The sequence below is a fragment of the Caretta caretta genome, chromosome 3, assembly GCF_965140235.1.
Source record: "Caretta caretta isolate rCarCar2 chromosome 3, rCarCar1.hap1, whole genome shotgun sequence".
In the NCBI taxonomy this organism is placed as follows: Eukaryota; Metazoa; Chordata; order Testudines; family Cheloniidae; genus Caretta; species Caretta caretta.
Genome location: NC_134208.1, coordinates 3,714,549 through 3,733,139, shown reverse-complemented (window position 1 = coordinate 3,733,139; position 18,591 = coordinate 3,714,549). Strand labels below are relative to the sequence as shown.

General features: G+C 46.5%; 1 protein-coding gene across 3 annotated transcripts in view; it reads right to left on the bottom strand.

The window, feature by feature from the left end:
• Positions 1-492: 492 nt before the first annotated feature.
• SELENOI (selenoprotein I) overlaps positions 493-18,591 on the bottom strand; it is a 60,356-nt gene continuing 42,257 nt past the window's right edge. For all 3 annotated transcript variants that reach the window (XM_048846068.2, XM_048846070.2, XM_048846069.2), the window contains 7 exons: positions 16,815-16,889; positions 15,998-16,260; positions 14,448-14,556; positions 12,938-12,986; positions 11,667-11,847; positions 10,539-10,721; positions 493-6,916 (listed from right to left, as the gene is read on the bottom strand). In XM_048846068.2, coding sequence (XP_048702025.2) covers positions 6,800-6,916; positions 10,539-10,721; positions 11,667-11,847; positions 12,938-12,986; positions 14,448-14,556; positions 15,998-16,260; positions 16,815-16,889 — 977 coding nt within the window. In that variant the 3' untranslated portion in view covers positions 493-6,799. The remainder of the gene's footprint in view (positions 6,917-10,538; positions 10,722-11,666; positions 11,848-12,937; positions 12,987-14,447; positions 14,557-15,997; positions 16,261-16,814; positions 16,890-18,591) is intronic.

Here is an 18,591-nt window from a genome sequence, read left to right as displayed (position 1 = left end):
GCATCACCACCACCTTTGAGGCTCTCACAAGTGTGATGTTTCCATGCACTTGCTGGAGACATGGCTAAGGCGCCCACCTTCTGAATGGAACCATTGGACTGCATATGCCGCAAGTCAAAATCATGAGTTGGGAGCATGCAACGCTTTCTTCCATCTGGGCAGCACGCTGTGGAATTGGTTCATTGAGAGCTTCGTGGGGCTGGGCCCATGTTTTCTGTGTGTGTCTATGTGTTCGGTTACTTGACAGCTGGTTCCTTTGGTCACTTCCAAGGGCGTGCATGCACTGGAGACGTGCACCTAGGAACCTCTGCCGGCTGTCTGATGTTGTGCCAGCCCCAACGAAGCATCTCCCACTGAGGGTGCATGATCTGACCCAACCAGACTGAACGACCCTCAAGCCGATTCTAGAGTTAAAAGGATGAGACCGCCCCTCTCAAAGGCAATTGGACAACGGGTTCTACTGAAACCAGCAAAAATAGACGAGAAAACCACTAAAAGGCTTGGAAAATTTTATTCTTTACTGAAGTTTTATTTTCAATATTTATTTATTTTTTACAATAAATATTTATCAGCAATCGCCTTTAACAGGTTGGCATTCAAATCCACGGCAGTACTCTAAGCTCCCAACGAGAGGGAGGGAGAGACAGACACGGATCCTGATGAGAAACGCAGGTTTGGCAGAATTCTGCATTGACAAGACAATATTGATACTGTATTTTGCTGTTTAGTTAAAGCTCTGTACAATCAGTCTGCTTAGCGGTGACTGGTCCCGGCCAGGCTATGGGCTCACCTGGGTGGGATGTGACAGGATGTGCTGGCAGACCCACTCACTGCAGTGAAAGGACACACAGAGGCGCTTAGCAGTGATAGCAGGCCCCAGTCACACAGGGCCAGGCTCAGGAAGCACGATGGGTCCACATTACAGTTACTTGCCCCGGAAGTGTTTGTTTCTGTAGGCGGGGCGGTGGGGAGTGTCATGGGGGTTACTTCCCCCTTAGCCCAAAGAGTGAAGGGACCAGGAGCAGGCAGTTGTATGCTAAGAGTCAATTAAGATGTCCCCTTCTTACTCAACAGACCTGCACCTAAGTGACAAGTCCCAATGAAAGTCAGATACTTTGAAAAATCCCACCCACAGCTACTAGCGTGAGCCTTTTCCATTCCAACGCCATTAGCCCTGCAGAGCCCGAACGAGGAGGATTCTGCTCTGCTTTGCCTTCCGTTGTATGGGTGTAACTGAGGATAGGGTGTGACCTGCACTGTCTCCATTGCTGGGGATGAGCCGGGAAGAGCCCAGCTCGACTCTCAGATTGAATGAGCAGAGCTGGCAGGTAGAAGATCCATTTGATCTAGAAGCCTGGGAGATACAAACACGGAGCCCACAACGTCATTTTACAGAGTCCCCTTCCCGAGCACTTTCAGCTCGGGCTTCCCGCCCACCTGCCCCCAAAGCACACCATTCGGTTTAGTTGACTCTGCACTCAGTTAAAGGCTGCCCTGGCAGGGGATGCGGTGTCAGAAAGAACTTCTTGCTGCCCAAAAAGCATGTCACACTGGACCAGTCTGACCAGCTGTCAAGTAATAACAAATAGGTCCTGGCAGAATGGAGCGAATGAGGCAGATTTATATCTGGAAACGAGACCATCACTCCAAACCAAATGCACCCGAACAATTAACGGGTTAGTAACGACTAGCACTACCTATTAATAGATCTTTATTCCTGGAGCATGTTCCGTAAGACGCCAGGATGGTGGCTGGCTGAGGTACAGGTAGCAAACAGCTTTCCTCTGGGACACAGGTCTGCTAAGAACGTGATGCGAAGTGATACCTCCCTGTTCTGTTATGTTTTTTCGCTGCTGCCGTAAGACAGGAGACAGGTGGCACTGACAAGTCCCGCTGCACTGGTGGATTTTTCTGATTTAATCAAGACCTTGGTCAGCAGCAAAGAGGTTAAACAAACTTCTGTGGCAACCACGCTCCAAGTCAGCACACACAAACCACGGTCGCCGCAGCCCTGGCCTGCCGCCACCTCCAATACAATGCTGTGAGGTAGACTGGGTACATGAGGCAAGCAGGGTACTAGCAAAGGCTTCCCTTGGATACTACAGCCCTTGTCTGGTTTGCTGTCCAGCTGCATTTCAGCAAAGCGCAAACAAGCTCTAAGACAGCCCAGCTGATCTCAGCCCACCAGCCCAAGATGCCCCCAGTGAGCGGGCACACCACATAAAACGAACACCACCCATGGCAGAGAAAGGTTCTCCAGTGGCTTTCAGCAGGCAGATGATTTACCATCATCCCAGTGCTGCAGCACAAGGAAAGAGGAGCAGGTCTCCTTTACAAACAAACCAAATCACCTAAATCCAAGTTGTTTTTTTATGCCACTGTTCACCACAAGAGCTTCACAGCTGTTCAAGGTACGTGCCTAGGAAGCGGCAGTGCTGCGTGTATCTTTGAAGGGCAAGTCTACGTTACGAGGCTACACCGATGCAGCCGAGCTGCTGTAACGCGTCTGGGGAAGACCCACTATGCCGACGGGAGAGTGTCTCCTACTGACAGCGCCAGAGTGGTCAGCGCTTAAGTCGATGTCACTGGTGTTGCTCACGGGGGTGGGGGTGTCTTTTGCGCACCCCTGAGCGATGTAAGTTACATCAACTTAAGCAGTAGCGTAGACCAGTCCTCAGCGTGTAGGAAAATTCCGCTGGGCCACAGCTTCCAAAAATGCAACATTTATAAAGATACAACAAATCTGATGGGTCACTTTGGAAAGTCACAACAGGCCAAAACATTCTCATCTGGGGGCTAAGGTTTAGGAGCCCAGACAGAAGACACCGGATTTTTAGAGGCCAGTTCTATTTAGGAACTTCAGTATGGACTGCAGGAGCCTAGCTCTGGAAACCCAAGATCTGAATATTTTTGCCATAGTGACCAAACCCCCCCAAACTGCATGAATTACATTAGTCATCCATTTCAAAAAAAGCCATGAGATTCTGTGTTGACTGATTCCCCATCGGTACCCTAGATCAGGCAGCGAGCATGATAAATTCACAGATCAGCCACCATACAGGGCACAGCAGGCATGGGAAGGCCAGGTACAATCTCAACACTGCAGTTCCTGCTTTCCCTATTGTTTGCACCCGATGGACCAACTGCAACAGAAATGCTTGTGAGGGACGCTAACTTGGACCACAACAGCTACTTTCATTAACATACCAGTGACTTCAGAGAGCTGTTAAACCTGCACGTACGCACCCCAGCTAAATGCATGTCCCATGAGCCAGATTTTACAGTCATGAGGGTGAACTCTGGGGGTTGGCAGAAAACTTTGCATGGGATTTGGGCAGGACGGGACTGCAGGCTTGGGGCAAAGTGCAAGCCTGCATTCCACATGCTCAAGACAACAGCATGGAAATGAAGCTGCATGTGTAACAAACCGTTTTTCTGAGTGGAAGAAGCCACGCGATGGCATTTGTGTCCACTCCCAAGGCTTCCAACACTTACTTCAACCAAAGACCCCTAATTGCAGGAACGCGATGGGTGCAAGTGTCTTCAGCAAGCCACTGGTCTATTTTCAGTGCTCCGGCTAGTCTCTAGCACAGGAACAGGAGCAGGACATTATGGCAACCGGCTTGTGGAGATTTAAAGACAAACCGAGTTAAGACATGGAACAGTCCATTTTGAAGCCACTTATGTACACTACCTGACTCGGGCACATGGACAGCCTAGAGGTGTTATTCCCCAAGTCTCAGCTCTTCCTGCCAATATTCCAGGCTAAGGTACAATTTACCTCACTGAGTATTTCAGAGATTGGAACAAGGATGACCAAATCCAGCCCTTCACTAGAGAACTAGTTTATCTTTAATGACCGAATTAGGAGAAAACAACAGTTTTCTTTAAAAATAAACCAACCCAAAAGATTTGCTCCCTCACACACACACTTTTGGTGGGGTGACTATGATTCTGTCTGTTTCTGATCGAACATTTAATTCCCCAGAATCCATGACATCAAGCGCATCAGTCACTACATTCAGATAAAAACTGCGCAAATGAAAACGGTTTATTGTGTTGGGGGGCAGAGCGTGCCCAGAGAGCAGAATCGGACAGGTTAGGGTTCATCCTGCCCTCATCTGCCTGAACTCGAGCAGCATTAAAACTTGTTTCTAGCATACCTTGATAGTAGATGATTTGCTAGCCCCAACATGCAATAAGTTAAGGCACCAAATTCCATGACTCCCCAAAGATAAGCCTGTGCACGTAAAAGGCAGCTCCAGGTTTTGAGACATCCTGCCTAAGAACATGTCAATAAAATGCATGAAGGCGTTTAGATTGCAAGTCCTGCTCTAGCTGCCAGCCTCCACACAACTGACAGGGTGTTTTTTGCAGGGTTTGTTTCCATGCGCGGCCTAAAGGAACAGTTCAATGTACTACTCTGCAGCCAGAGGAACAGAGCATTAGGGAACTGAGCAGCCACTGCAGTCTGAACACTCGCAATGTTCATGCCACCCAAGTCCGAACACAGCAGTGCTGCCGGGGGAGTGGGGATGGGGAGAGGAAATGGCACCTGCGATAAAAGGAAATGCATAACATTCAGCTTCATGCTTGGGACCCTGAAATGTCTTCGCATGACTAGTCATGGGGAACTGGCCCAAGTATTCCATGATCCATCAGCATGCAAACAGAAAAACCCAAGCTCAGCAACATCGCTGCCGCAAAGGTGGATTTTGCAGTAGGAAAATGTTCCACAGATAGTTAAACTGTGCGCCCCATTTTCAACGGCTGGTTTCAAATTCTTAATGTTTCTTGTGAACTACAAGTTAAGTTAATTTGCCCATAATTATATATTGAATTCAACAGTTACGAGTGTCAAAACTTCAAGCACAACCCAATTCCTCTGTACACTTAAGCTTTTTCTGTACAATGTCAGTAATATATATATGAGAGAATAAGCTACTTATTTAATAAACTCCGAGGGGGGAATAAAAGGTTTTTTCCTCTCCCAGATGAACACCTTCCTCCAGTTCCTGACATACAGTCATGACACACTAACAAAACAACTAAAACGTGGTTAGTCCAATCGCCCCCACAGCCAAAACACATGATGGGAACACCTGGAGATGGAAGCAGTGATGATATTTTCCCACTTGAAATTAAATTCTCCCCCATGTGTCTTGCAGGGTGTACCTCTACCCGTCACTTATGATCTTGTACAGGACACCACAGTGAGAATTCGAATTCAAATTAAAACCAACCTATTTACAAGAAATGCTGTGAACTGACTTCTGGATGTTTTGTTTCATACAACTTGCATGACAATGATTTAAATTTACAAAAGAAAAGCGTTAAATAGTAATTACAGTTACGTTTTCCTAGTGCAGGAGACTTTTCACCCACAGAAGGAATACACCATGACCAAGATATTACTCCCCAGGTATGAATGAATTTGTTCCCACAATACATTATATATGAACATTCGTTGTGCTTGCTCGCTTCCGAGTGCAGCCTGTCCAGAGCCTGGGTTTAGGTTGCACTCTTCATTCAAGCACAAATCTTCATTAAATACAAGGAACAGAAAAGAAAAATCAGCACTCAGTCTTCACCACCACTCAATTAAATGAATTAAAAAAATAAAACCACTGAACACAAACGGCTTAACAAATGGTAAACAGAAAGATCTCACTGGATGAGATGTGTTGCCTAGTCATCGGGACAGGTGTGACCTAAATTAAATGAGAATATATTAAAAAAAAATCACCTCTACTTTTCCCCAAATAAAATATCCACAAGTGTATATGCATGTCAGCTGTTGTAAGAACTATTCAGGTACTTTTCCAAACTGTGGGATGCGCCACAATGCAGTTATCTGGAGCGGAGAGACTGCGTATATAGAGATCGTCCCACCCTTCACAGGGACGTGCACACAACTTGTAGTTCATACCGCAAGTCTGAAATGAGACAAGCTCCATGTAGCATGTAATGACCCCCCTTTCCCCTGCAAGCCAACCCTCTTGCATTAAATGAGGTTGCACTGATTTATCAGAAGGGAGAATTTGGCCATCTGCTATTTTAGCTCTTGCAGGTGATTATAAGCCACCCTCCACCCCAAAATAACATTGCTCCTAAGAGCTCAAGTTCCCTTCATGGACTCGTGATTAAAGAATGCATGTGGCCAATGTATGGTTAACAAGAAGGATACTGTCAAGATATGGTCCCAGTTACCCACAGCTGGAAAAAATGGGGGATGGGGGGGAAAGCTGCCTTAACCACTTAGTCAAACCCCTCAATTTCCAAATCATCCTAGTGGAATATCATTTGAAGCTTCTAAACAAACATTTTGCATGAATGGACGTGTGCGTGCACGCCGGGGAACTGCTCTAGCATCAAGGGAGAAAGGTCATCTGACAGGGTCTAACACTAGACAGCCGCGTGTGCGACGAAGACGTTCCTCACCGACCCTGCAGCTCAAACGTCTCCGTTACAGATGTGTTGAGGCCACTGCTACTAACTCGGCTGCCAGACTATTTTTGGTGACCATGACAGGTTTAGGCGCTCTGCGTTCTGAGCGATGCCATCCATGTTCCCAAACCAGCTCTACCAGTGCAGAGTTGGGGCTTGAGGGTGTTCAGCTAGTCTAATATACAGGAATAATTGGAAAGGCTACTCCCCTCATCTGGTTTCACCATAGGGCGGTACGTGTTTTCTCAATGGCAGTTGGGGATCTAGCCCCAGTACCAGCCCCAGCGTCTGTCCAGAAGATCGATGTAGGTCTGTGGTGATGGTTGAAGTTCAGGCTATTTCCAGCAGGTATTTACAGTACTTGTGCAGACTGCAGGCTGCTTTTTTCTTCTTCTACTTCCAGTCAATCCGTACTGGGCTTCTTTAGCGAGAAAGGCCGGATGTTGAAATGTTTGCTCAGCTGGCTTACCTGGGAGAAAGAGAGAGAGAGAGAGAGACATCAAATGCAAGCAATACATCCGTCAACATGCCTTCCACCTCTGCCTCAAACAATCTAGGGGACTCAAACGGAGCAGCTCAGCATTCGGGCCCAGGACCATAGGGATTTGGCAGAGTGCTGTATGTATGGGAAGGATGCATAGTACCTGCCCATACTATGCTCATCCCCAGCCAGGGCTATTAGTCACTCCCTTACAGAAGCCCCTAAACTGGGGCTTAAACAGGGGTAAACTGACTCTGGCTTGCAGGGGTTGGGCTGTGGGGCTGTAAAACTGTGGTGTAGACATCTGGGCTCACATTGTAGCCTGGACCCCACGAAGGAGGGAGGGTCTCAGAGACTCTGAACATCTACACTGCAATTTCATAGCCCCACAGGCCAACCCCCGTGAGCCTGGATCAGCTGACTCTGATGACGTGCCAGCTGCCAGTGTTTCACTGCAGTGTAGACATCACCGTATGCACCACACGACAGACCAAGCAAGCCGCATGTGCAGCTAAAAAGGCTGAATCACCCCACATGGGTGCACGAGACCTGTCTCACAGGAACACCATGTTCCTGCTGTGCACGGCCAGGCCTGCCACTCAGGACACTTTGCGAACTGGAGTACTTCTCTGAAATACCCCTCTCTCCACTGACAGGATGGATTGTGATAATGCCGGCAGGCTCCCTCCAGGCCAAAGCCTCTGGTACACAGAGCCCACAAGCCACTAGTCCAGACTGGGGTGGAGCAGCTGCACCAACTCCGCACTCCACCAGATGGGGGGACGACTGACGCTCCTTCAAAGCATGCCACTGGGGTTTGCACTGTGGGGTCCAGCATTTGACCCTCTAAGAGGTTGTGACTAATCAAATACTTCTCTGGTCTGGCAATTCCCAACAGTCCATTTAATGCAGTGCTGTGCTTTGCTGCACGGCGACCAATTTGATTTAATTGGGGATTGGTCCTGCTTTGAGCAGGGGGTTGGACTAGATGACCTCCTGAGGTCCCTTCCAACCCTGATATTCTATGATTCTATGACCAGAGGCAAGCGCAAGAAACCCCCAAGGGGATCAGTTCTGGGCAGGCTTCTCCAAAGGAAATTTGTGCCCTAACCCTCCTCAACTGTTAGTGGCTGGTTTTAGCCCTGAAGCATTATGGTTTCTACACCTCACCAAGAGATTTGTAGCCTACCCAAAGTAGCTGGATAGTTTCATTACACTTTTTTATGTAATCTTACACTCTTGGTCTCAAATGGTATCTTGTGGCAGTGAGTTCTAAGGCTAATTGCACATTGCACACCAAATGCATTTCCTTTGATCAGTTTTTAAGTTTACTGCCTTTCCTCACTGAACATGCACTTGTTCTTGAATGCGTCTGGCCTGTTGTGAGCTGTGAAGCCGATGCTCATAGAATCGTAGAATAGAATCATAGAAGCTCAGGGTTGGAAGGGACCTCAGGAGGACATCTAGTCCAACCCCCTGCTCAAAGCAGGACCAATCCCCAATTTTTGCCCCAGATCCCTAAATGGCCCACTCAAGGATTGAACTCACAACCATGGGTTTAGCAGGCCAATGCTCAAACCACTGAGCTATCCCTCCCCCGCCTCCCCCCCCCATACTTTAGCTAAAAAAGTAACAAGGGCATATGTAAGTCACTCAGTTGAATAATAGTCACACATGAACTGCAAAAACAAAGAGCAGAGGCTGGCTCGCTTCCAGAGAGCGGTAGTCAGAAAGCAGCTACACAGCACCCTCTCATAACAGTGCCGGCACTAGACTGTCCTGCCTCGCCACTCCCACCAGATGACAGTAAAAACAGGACATTGGTATGTAACTGTGCCAAGAGACAGTATGTCTGAGATTTGGAGACCCGCTTTTAATTATCCTTGAGAAGCCTCCTCTCGCAGTGACCTTCAAAAGGCAGAAAGGGCTCATTTCCTCTCGACAGACAGCGGAAAGCCACGTCGGACTTAAAGGCTGCATTCAGGAAATTTGCTTTTTGATGTGATTATGCAGAGAGCTATGTCAAGTCATTAGGCTGGCTGAAATTTCAGATTTCAGAGTAGCAGCCGTGTTAGTCTGTATCCGCAAAAAGAAAAGGAGTACTTGTGGCACCTTAGAGACTAACAAATTTTCTTTTTGTGAAATTTCAGAGTTGTTTTTAAAGCCATTCATACGGCTGGCAGGAAACGACCAACACATACAGCATGGCAGCTAAGCAACCACATCACCCAAGGCCTGCTCACCCGCAACTCAGGAGGAGAAACTGCAGGCTCACTCTCACCCACTCGTGTGTCTTACAAAGGGGTTCAAATGGGTGGGGTTTTCATAGAGTATAAGGCGACAGGAGACCATGACGACCATCAGTCCAACCTCCTGCGTAACAGGCCCAAGAACGTCACCCACTGAGTCCTGCGTCAAACCCGTATCTTGTAAGCAGCTAGCGTACATATTTTTGAGCTGGCCTGAAGCAACAAGTGCTTGGGTTCCCACTCTGGCTGCCAAGCTGGTCATTTTCCTGTTCAGTTGACCTAGGACAACCCAACTGGGCTTTTCCCACTGAGCAGCACTCCCACTGCCTAGATGTTCTGTGTCCTGCCAATTCCTTCACACAGTGCCAGTCTCCCACAGTTGGCTACAGTGCTTCCTTGATCCCTGAAGGCATCTGTATACAGGGGAGACTATTCCACGGTGCTCTCCCTTCCCAGCTTCTCCCCAGCAGATGAACTCCTCCCAGAAGCTTGAAATATGGCAGGTTCTACATCAGTGATTCAGGTTCTTTAGTAATTTTGTTCACTCTTTAGTTAGCCAGACATAACCACTGCACTTCAGACAGAGTTCTAGCTACAGTATGCCTGGGGCATCTGAAAGCAATATTTAAAAGGCGCAATATGAAAAAAATCAGCTAACACCTATGGGAAAGATTATAAATCTGTATACAGGGCAGAAACACTGTGTTCGGGTTAACACATTAAGGCTGTCCGCCCAAGCAGTGCCCCCTACCGGAGTCAGGGTCAGACTGATTCGAGTGTACAGTCATGTGCTACCCACCAGCAGCTGCAGCCTACAGAAAATAAATTCTAAGTAAGGTGAAATGTTAGGAAGCGAATGGTACCTAGCTAAGTCCCCGAATAATTTATTTAAAATTAGAGATTTGCCCAACCCAGTCTCTGGATCCCATTCTGATCTTGGCATTTTTCTGACCAATAGAACCGTAACTACATTGGAATTTGGGAGCATTAAATCCATGTTTCACCAGTGTGTGGTTCCTATGTTTTAAGCTGCAAACTGTGATCTAAAACAGGATGTGGATCCAGGGTTTGGATCAGACCCAGTCTTTAAATTAAACGACTAGAAGAATTTCTGCTGCAGCCAGGCTGTCGGTTCCTGGTATACAAAATAAGAGCTTTCAGATGCCACCTATTTAGCTTCCTTTCACATTTTATATAAATGCCTCAATCTGCCTGGCAAATGCTTTTGGATCAGAGGTATTCCACCTAGTATTCCAGGGTTTAAATGCGACACCCCCTGCAAAACTGAACAGCAATGGGACACAGTAAATTCTACAAGCAGAGCCGCTACAGTGAAACCCCAAGCCCAAAGGCAGACTTACCACTCCTACTCCATAGTGGATGTGCGCCAGGGTAATGAGAGCAGTCAGTAGGTATAGAAGATGATTTTCCCAAAGGGGTGCAACTCCAGAGATCACCACAAAGATGACCAGGGCTAATGGTAGCAGCATCCAGTTGAGAGGCTGGCACCGGGTACTACTCATCTGACATACGATCAACTGGCACTGGTGGGGGCAGGAGGGGGAAAGAAGTTTGTTAGATATGCTTTGGTTTCCTTCCAACGTGAGCCTCTGTAACCCATGAATCACTCACTCAGAATATGGCAATGAGGGCCATGTACTTATCTAGAACGATATTTATTAAATCATGGACAATCATCTGCTCTAAAGTTTCCCAAATACTGAGAAAGTTTCCATTTTGACATGAATTCCTCTTGTGCATATAACCAGAGAAGTCCACATCAAGAGCAGACCATCACAAGGATTGATTTGCATTGACTGACCCATTCTGGTCAAATCTGACCAAACTTATCTGGAAAGTTAGTAAAAAACTCTGCAGAGTGAGAAAGACAGAAAGCCCTGCTTCTGGGCACAGTCCGAGGGTAGTGACAGATCTATGAATAAAGCTGCACGTCTTCCTAAACACCACCACTACGGCGGCCCGTTTGTCATGCAAGACACGGATTCCACAGCTTAACAGTAGTCATGATTTGGGGGGATGAGGGCAGGGGGCTTTCATGTACGCAGGCAGATGTGACAACACACAGCTGAACCAATTTCACCAAGAACCTTGCGAGTGGCCATGTTAAAGCTGAGAGAGCAGGAACTCAATTAAGTGAATTGTTATCTAGTATCAGGGAGGGGTAAAAAAAGCACATGCTGGGATTTCTCTGGTTTGGGAAAAGTCAGATCTGGTTTATAGGGAACGTTTTTCACCTCTAAAGGAGTCAACGTTTCTCTCCTGCCCACTTCAGTGCCTGCCCTTATAATGGATCCAATCCACAATTCCTGGCATTTTCATTCTGGGTTTGTGACTTGCCTTTCCACCTCATGAGCAGACTGGATAGTTCATACAATGTTGCCTGACAAACTGTTAGGCCTCACCATTGTGTTAATTCAAATCAGCGACCCCAGTTCACATGCATTTTAGCGGAGAAACAGCACTCTTACTGAAATGTTGGCGAAGGCTGTTCCAACCATGAAGTAGAAGAGCCTGGGATGGACCTCCAGGATGTCTGATGGTGACATGAAGATCCAGATCATGCACAGAATGAACAGCAATGCTGGCGAGAAGAACGGCAGCATGATTTCATACATTGACCTGTGCTTCAGAGTGTTACTTTTATAGGCCCTGAAAGGCAAAAGGAACACAAATCTTACGTCAAACTCTTGGAAGCCACAGCTTCTAACAGAGGCAGGCACAAGCCTTCCTCAGGGAGCTCTCCAATCCAGGTAAGTGCCCAACTAGCCTTGGGCACCTTTCCTGAAGTGGAGTAAGGCATGCAACAGGCTGAGCAGAGCCCACCAGTAGGAATTTAGCTGTTGTATGAGAAAATGGGCGATGGATTTCAAAATGGAAATAATAACTGGCCAATCTCAGATGCAGCTTTTAAGGAGCTGGTAACAAAGGGGAGAACAGGGGCTCCCAAATGGAGTTCAGACTACGACACTGGGCCTGGGTTCAGGAAACAATTCAGATGAGAAAGACAAGGTTTCCTGCACAACTTCCTTCTTGCAGAGCCGGTAAGAGGCTATATCGTCAGAGTAGGTTGATCAAAGAATCAGATCATCCAGATTTATGCCAGGCGATTCACGGCTAGTTCAATATTCAAAGCAGCCATTATCAGGGTCACCTGTTAACGTCTGCAAATCAGGAAATCTGTATGGGAAATGCAGGATTTTGTTATTAAAATAAGTAAAGTGTGGGGAGCGGGGAGGATTGCATTTTGGAATCCACCCCCTAACTCAATCCCCCAAGGGGCGACTTCCCAGGTTGCCCTGTTCTTCTCTGACTATAGAGCTTGACATGCCGCTAATACAGCAGCAGAGACCAGAGATCCCAAAATGAACTGCTTCCACTTGATCTGAGCTGCTTGGCCTGCATGCAGGGACCTGTGCTCACAGCAAGTTGTATAAGTGTATTCATAAGGGCGGCAACTTAACAGCTTCTCCATCTTAATCAGGAGTGCCTTTGGGGCTCCAGGGAAGCTGCCAGTGAAGGTAAGGAAAGTTTATAAGGAGTCTAGTTTACAGAAAGCTACGCCCAGTCCTGGCTCTCCTATTACAGCTTGGGCAGTGCTGGGCCACCAATACAACGTGCTCTCCATCTACTTCCTTCTGTAGTATTCTGCATGGCTAACGCCTAGCAGAAGAGGATCATCCCATGCGGTGCCTCAAACCCTACAGAATTAGTTAGTTCACATGATTTTTGGAAAACTTACTTGTAAAAGTTAATCAAACTCATAGGCACAGTCACTGTGAGCGCACACCCTGAAAGAGAAAGATCTAAGTTCAGGCAGCGTAGTAATTCAGAGTCCAACGCAATCCCCAAACTCCTTTATAAGCATTGGTGGTGACAGTCTCCTAACCATCATGCATTTTTTTATTATTTTTTTTTAACAGTCATTTGCAACATTACAGTAGCTAAAGGCTTACTTAAACCCACTGTCACCCCACTGCTGCTCAGATTTTTTTAATGGCCACTAACATGATTTGTATATTTGACTCAGCTCTTCAGGAAAAGCACTGCCTTGGTTAGTGAAGTGCCAATAAATGCATTTATGGAAATAACTATTTATTTTAGTGAAAACATATTTATCTGCATTTTGACCATAATTCCCAACAAGACACCTAGTGGGCAGCAGAGAAAGCATCATCAATGGTTTCACTTTTTCATGCGAGGACATATTTCAGACACAGTAAGGTTATTATAAGGATAGATGTAAACAAAAACTACCTATATTTAATGAGCACCATTTAGGACATGGAGAACTGCCATTAACAAAAGCTTTAGTCATTTGACTAACTTTCATGGACCTCCCTGAAGGGCCAAAGTTCCATGAAACCCCAACGCACTTTGAAAGCTGCCAGGGTGGTCAGCAGCTAAGAGATTAAATAGAATAAAGCTGAAGTTCGCCCATGACCTCCCAGCAGGAAAGCTGCCTCAGAAGGCATCTTTTGAAGCCTAGTGGTACCAAATTACTTTTCTTTCCAAAGGGTGAAACATAAATACATTCAAAACAAGACAGCAGTAAAGCCACCCAATTCCTTCCGGGCCAGCCAACCTGAACGCTTTTCAGCTCTCAGGCTGACGTGAAGGGGAAGTTTGACACACAACTCTGTGGAGAAGAATAATGCTGTAGATTTATATCTTCTCACACTCGAGGCTCAACTCATTCTTGCGGAACTGCAGACCAATCTACTGCAACAGCTAGATGCCAGAGTCTCTCAGGCCAAGTAGGCTGAGGCTTCTAAATACAGACCTATTATCTAGCTCAGGGGGTGGACAGACTGCAGCCGCAGAGCCGTTCACAGCCACCCTTGATGTTTAGTAAGAGGGTGCAGATTGGAAACAAGTCCTAGCATGTATTACTTCCATACTAAGCTAAGCAGCATGGAGCATTGCATACTGGGACCACCTCCCTCCTGGAGCTTTGTTTGTATTAAAGGAGGAAGTTGGCTGCAATCTTCTCTATTGTATATAAGTTAGAGGCAGCCCATGGCAACTTGTCCCATTGAGGTTTTGGTGAGAACTGGCTTAGCATCAGACCCTGTGCATTTTGTTGCTTTCAATCTAGATCAAGACTCGTTGAGGCAAGTTTTCTACAGATATTTTACTAAGTTTCTCTTTGCTAAAAATATAAACAGATGTGGACGGGTTTTTAAAGTGAAACACTGGCTACTGGTAAAGAGGAGGTGGTTAAAAATAGGCTTCAACATGGAGCTTCTTACCAATAATCATTGCAGTGAATAGGTCTCTATATAAGAAATTAAACAGGAAAGGTGCATACCAGGCCTCAACTCCCACAATCGCTGTCACTATGTAGACAACTGAAATGGTCTGAAAAGGAAATGCAGAGAGAGCGCAGACAAGTATTAGCAGCTGGAAAGACGGGTCAGACCAAATGTGCTTTTGGTGGGGTGACCATTCCTCACCAGGCAGCTCCAGGAGCTGCTAGCGTTGCTATCAGATTTTCACTACCCAGCTTTAGCTTTAAAACAAGAGGAAGCCTGTATCTCCAGGTCAGATGCAACCCCAGTACCCGAGTGCAGCTTTCGGAACTACTTGGGGCCCCAAACATATGCCCCCATTCCCAGGTGTCTACGCTGACTGCATGTCAGGAACCAGCCCTACCTCTGCTTCCGGCAACATGACCAAGGAAGCCTCTTTGCTAGTCTGGAAAGGGAGGTCAATGAGACCTGGGGTGAGGCAAAGGCTGCTTGGTCACTGTGAGTTTTAAGGCCAGTCCGGAAAGTGGATAGCAAGGAGAGGGGCCTGTGATGCCCTGCCCTGCCCGAGCTATCTGCAGCCAATGGGGTTTGCACATGCACCTGGGGATAGCCCCACCCCACTACTGGATTGACCAGCACAAACAGAGGATGGTTGTACTTCAACAGCACCCCAGCACCAGCCGCCAGACCCACGTCTAACCGCCTCCTGTAGCAAACCAAACAATGGTATCTTAGAATTGTTTGATGCATGATCAGGAAAATGCACCATGGATTAGTGCCAGGTTAGGAGAAACTGGAGACACAGGCCAGAGGATGACTGATTGCAAAGGACTAGAGAAACCATGATTTTCCTGACAGAAGGGGCAGCTTTCAAGGGAATTTCTAGTGTTGTACAACGATTCAGTAGATACCTGAACTCGTGGCAATCAGTGCTTCTACAACCACTGGACCCGATTCAATCGCACACAAGTATAAACCGCTAAGTCGGTACTGTTACACTAGTGCCCCAACAGAATCCCAGGCCCCGTCAGTTTTGGACAACCAACAATTAGTATCCAATTTTTAAAGACATTTCATTTCCTGCTAATGCAAAAACCTATGGCAACATAAAGATACTTGTCACACACATCACCTCTCTGCTAAAGAGAAATTAGATCTGTCCCAATCTAATTATGCAGTAAAAGTTTCATTATAACTTCCACCCTTGTTCCTTGATTCATTAAACCTTACTTTAATCATGTGAACAGTCTGCTTTGCTGAATCAGAGCTTCATAAACCAGCACTGATGATACAGTTCCCACTACTGCACCCTGCAACCAAGCTCTCTGTCCTCTGCCAGAAAGTTCTCCCCCCTGAAGTCAGAATATGGTTAGGTTTAGGTCTGGTGACGGGCACTTTATGACTACCTGGACAGAGGTCACCAAGGGAAAGATGCCAGGGCAGCACAGGCCCCTACACACACTACACAAATAGTTCTGGCAATTCACCAAAGCTTGCCCACTGTTTTCTAAACTAGTATTTTGAAATCAAGAGGCAGAAGGGCTACTTACCACCTGGCTGATGTCATATCCCCAGGGCAGGAAGAGAATCCCTGTGTTATATTTCTCCCAATGGGAGAGGATGAAGGAAAACAAAACCACCCATAAGAGCAGATAGAGAACGAAGACGCTGACACCATTGGATCCCCGCCCAAAGGTGGAGTAAACGGTCACTACGAAGAACATGCAGGCCCAGCTGTCCAGGCCATGGTCAAAGAGCTCCCCCAAGGGAGTGCTGGAGTTCGTTCGGCGCGCTTGCTTCCCATCAACACCATCTGGAAGGGAAGTGCACAGAGAGGCAAAGTTAAACATCCCCATGCAAAGCGAGGGACTCCTCTGCAGCAGCCAGATAATTTGTGCACTGCTGAGAAGTCAGCAACCAGCTTCAGGATCCAGCACTGTCCCTGGGGGTGCACAGATTGAATAAATAAATAAAAAACACAAAAAACCTTCGGAAGAGTCTATGTTAAATATTTAACAACAATCTGCATTCAATATTTCACAAGTAACCCCATAAAGTCAGTTCTGATAGGAAGAGACATCTACTTTTACGTTCCTCCCTAGAACGAGTGGCAGTTTCCAGAGGCATCTCAGCCAGCGATACGTCATTCACAACACCCCAGAGCAAGGGGTGGCAGGGAACTGAGGAGTTACCCAGAATCAGAGTTTTGGTCCCTTTTTTTTTTTTTTGGGGGGTGGGGAGGGGGGGCTGAAGAGAAGGGGTTGGGAAACACAGAACTATGACAACCGTTCACTTGACTAATTAAAGTCATTATGATGATAGGCACATTAGAAATCCAAGACACATCATGAGAATCTTAAGTCTTACCAAGTGTATATGCCACGAAGTTGAGGAGACCCACCATGATCCACACTCGATTCGGAACATGCTCACGATCAGGTGCTGTCGAGATTGGAAAGAAGATGAGTACAGACATCAGCAGGTTATGCTTTGGTACAAGAGATGCTTTCAACAAGAATCGTTTTAGCAATTAATTGGAACAAGATTCCATCCAAATCTGTGGGTCATCTCACTGTCATGAGGAGGCTCCTTTAAATTCTTTCAATGTGCTTCTACTACCAAAAGGAGATGCATCACATCAGCCTTCACCTGCTCAGTTCCTACCAGCATTATCTTACGCTTCTTTCCGCAAGGCATCCAGTAGATCCTGAAGATCACGCTTTTTGCTGAATTTGTCAAAGATCTGGGCACACACTCAAGTTTCACACACTCAAATACAGCATCTGCCTCCTTTCCCCATACCCTAAAACATGCAACATTTTCAAGGGAACTTAGGCACTTTTGAAATGTTTACTCATGCGCTATTTTAAGTCGAAGACTTTAGAGCACAGGATAAATTCTAGATTGTAATTAGATAGATCTGCATTTCCTGGGATGAAAGTTAAAAGTACCTAACTTTAAAGTTAGACTAACATGGCTACCCCTCTGATACTTAAAGTACCTAGTTACGGTACACCATGATCCTGGATTTCACTGCTAGGATGGCTTTGTTGCCTTCTGCACCCCCCCACATTCACCCTTACGGGGGACACAGAGCAAGAGTTCCAGATCTTTGTGCTGTGAGAAAACCATTGTGGGCAAGATGAAATTCTGTCTCCACATGGGGGAGCTTTCATTTTTAACGTATTTATTTTGTGGCAGGTTGCAGTCACAGAAGTTAAGAGCGATGACAGGACAGGGTGAGTTCATGAGCCGCGTGCCATGGAATCACGATCCTGTCACTGAAAGCGAAGATGCTTTGCTGTCATGGAAACAGAGGTGGGCAAAGATAGAAGTTCCCAACTGCTTACTTACTGATGACAAAATTGAGCAAAAACAGCTGCAAAGCATGATTCTATTCTGAGACAGGACTGCGTGAAAACAGGGGGGATGCACAGATTCATAGATTCCAAGGCCAGAAGGAAGCATTGTGATCATCTAGTCTGACCTCCTGTATAACACAGGCCAGAGAACTGCCCCAAAATAATTCCTAGAGTAGAGCTTTTAGAAAAAGATCCAAACTTGACTTAAAAATTGCCAGTGAGAATTCACCACAGCTCTTGGTAAACTGTTCTAATGGTTAATTACTCTCACTGTTAAAAAATTAGGCCTTATTTCCAGTCTGAATTTGCTGAGCTTCGACTTCCAGCCATTGGATCGTGTTAGACATTTCTCTGCTAGACTGAAGAGCCCATGATTAAAATATTTGTTCCCCATGCAGATACTCATATAGACTAATCAAGTTGCCCCTTAACTTTCTCTTTGTCCAATAGATTGAGCTCCTTGAGTCTATCATTATAAGACAGCTTTTCCAATCCTTTAATCGTTCTCATGGCTCTTCTCTGAACCCTCTTTAATCAATCAACATCCTTCTTGGACGGTGGATACCAGGACTGGACACAGGATTCCAGCAGCAGTCACACCAGGGCCAGACACAGAGCTAAAATAACCTCTCTGCTGTAACTCAAGATTCCCGTTTATGCCTCCCAGGGTCTTTTGGCCCCAGTGGAAGCTCAAATTCAGTGGATTATCCAGCACAACCCCCCCCCCATCTTTTTTCAGAGTCATTGCTTCCCAGGATAGAGTCTCCCATGCTGTAAGTATG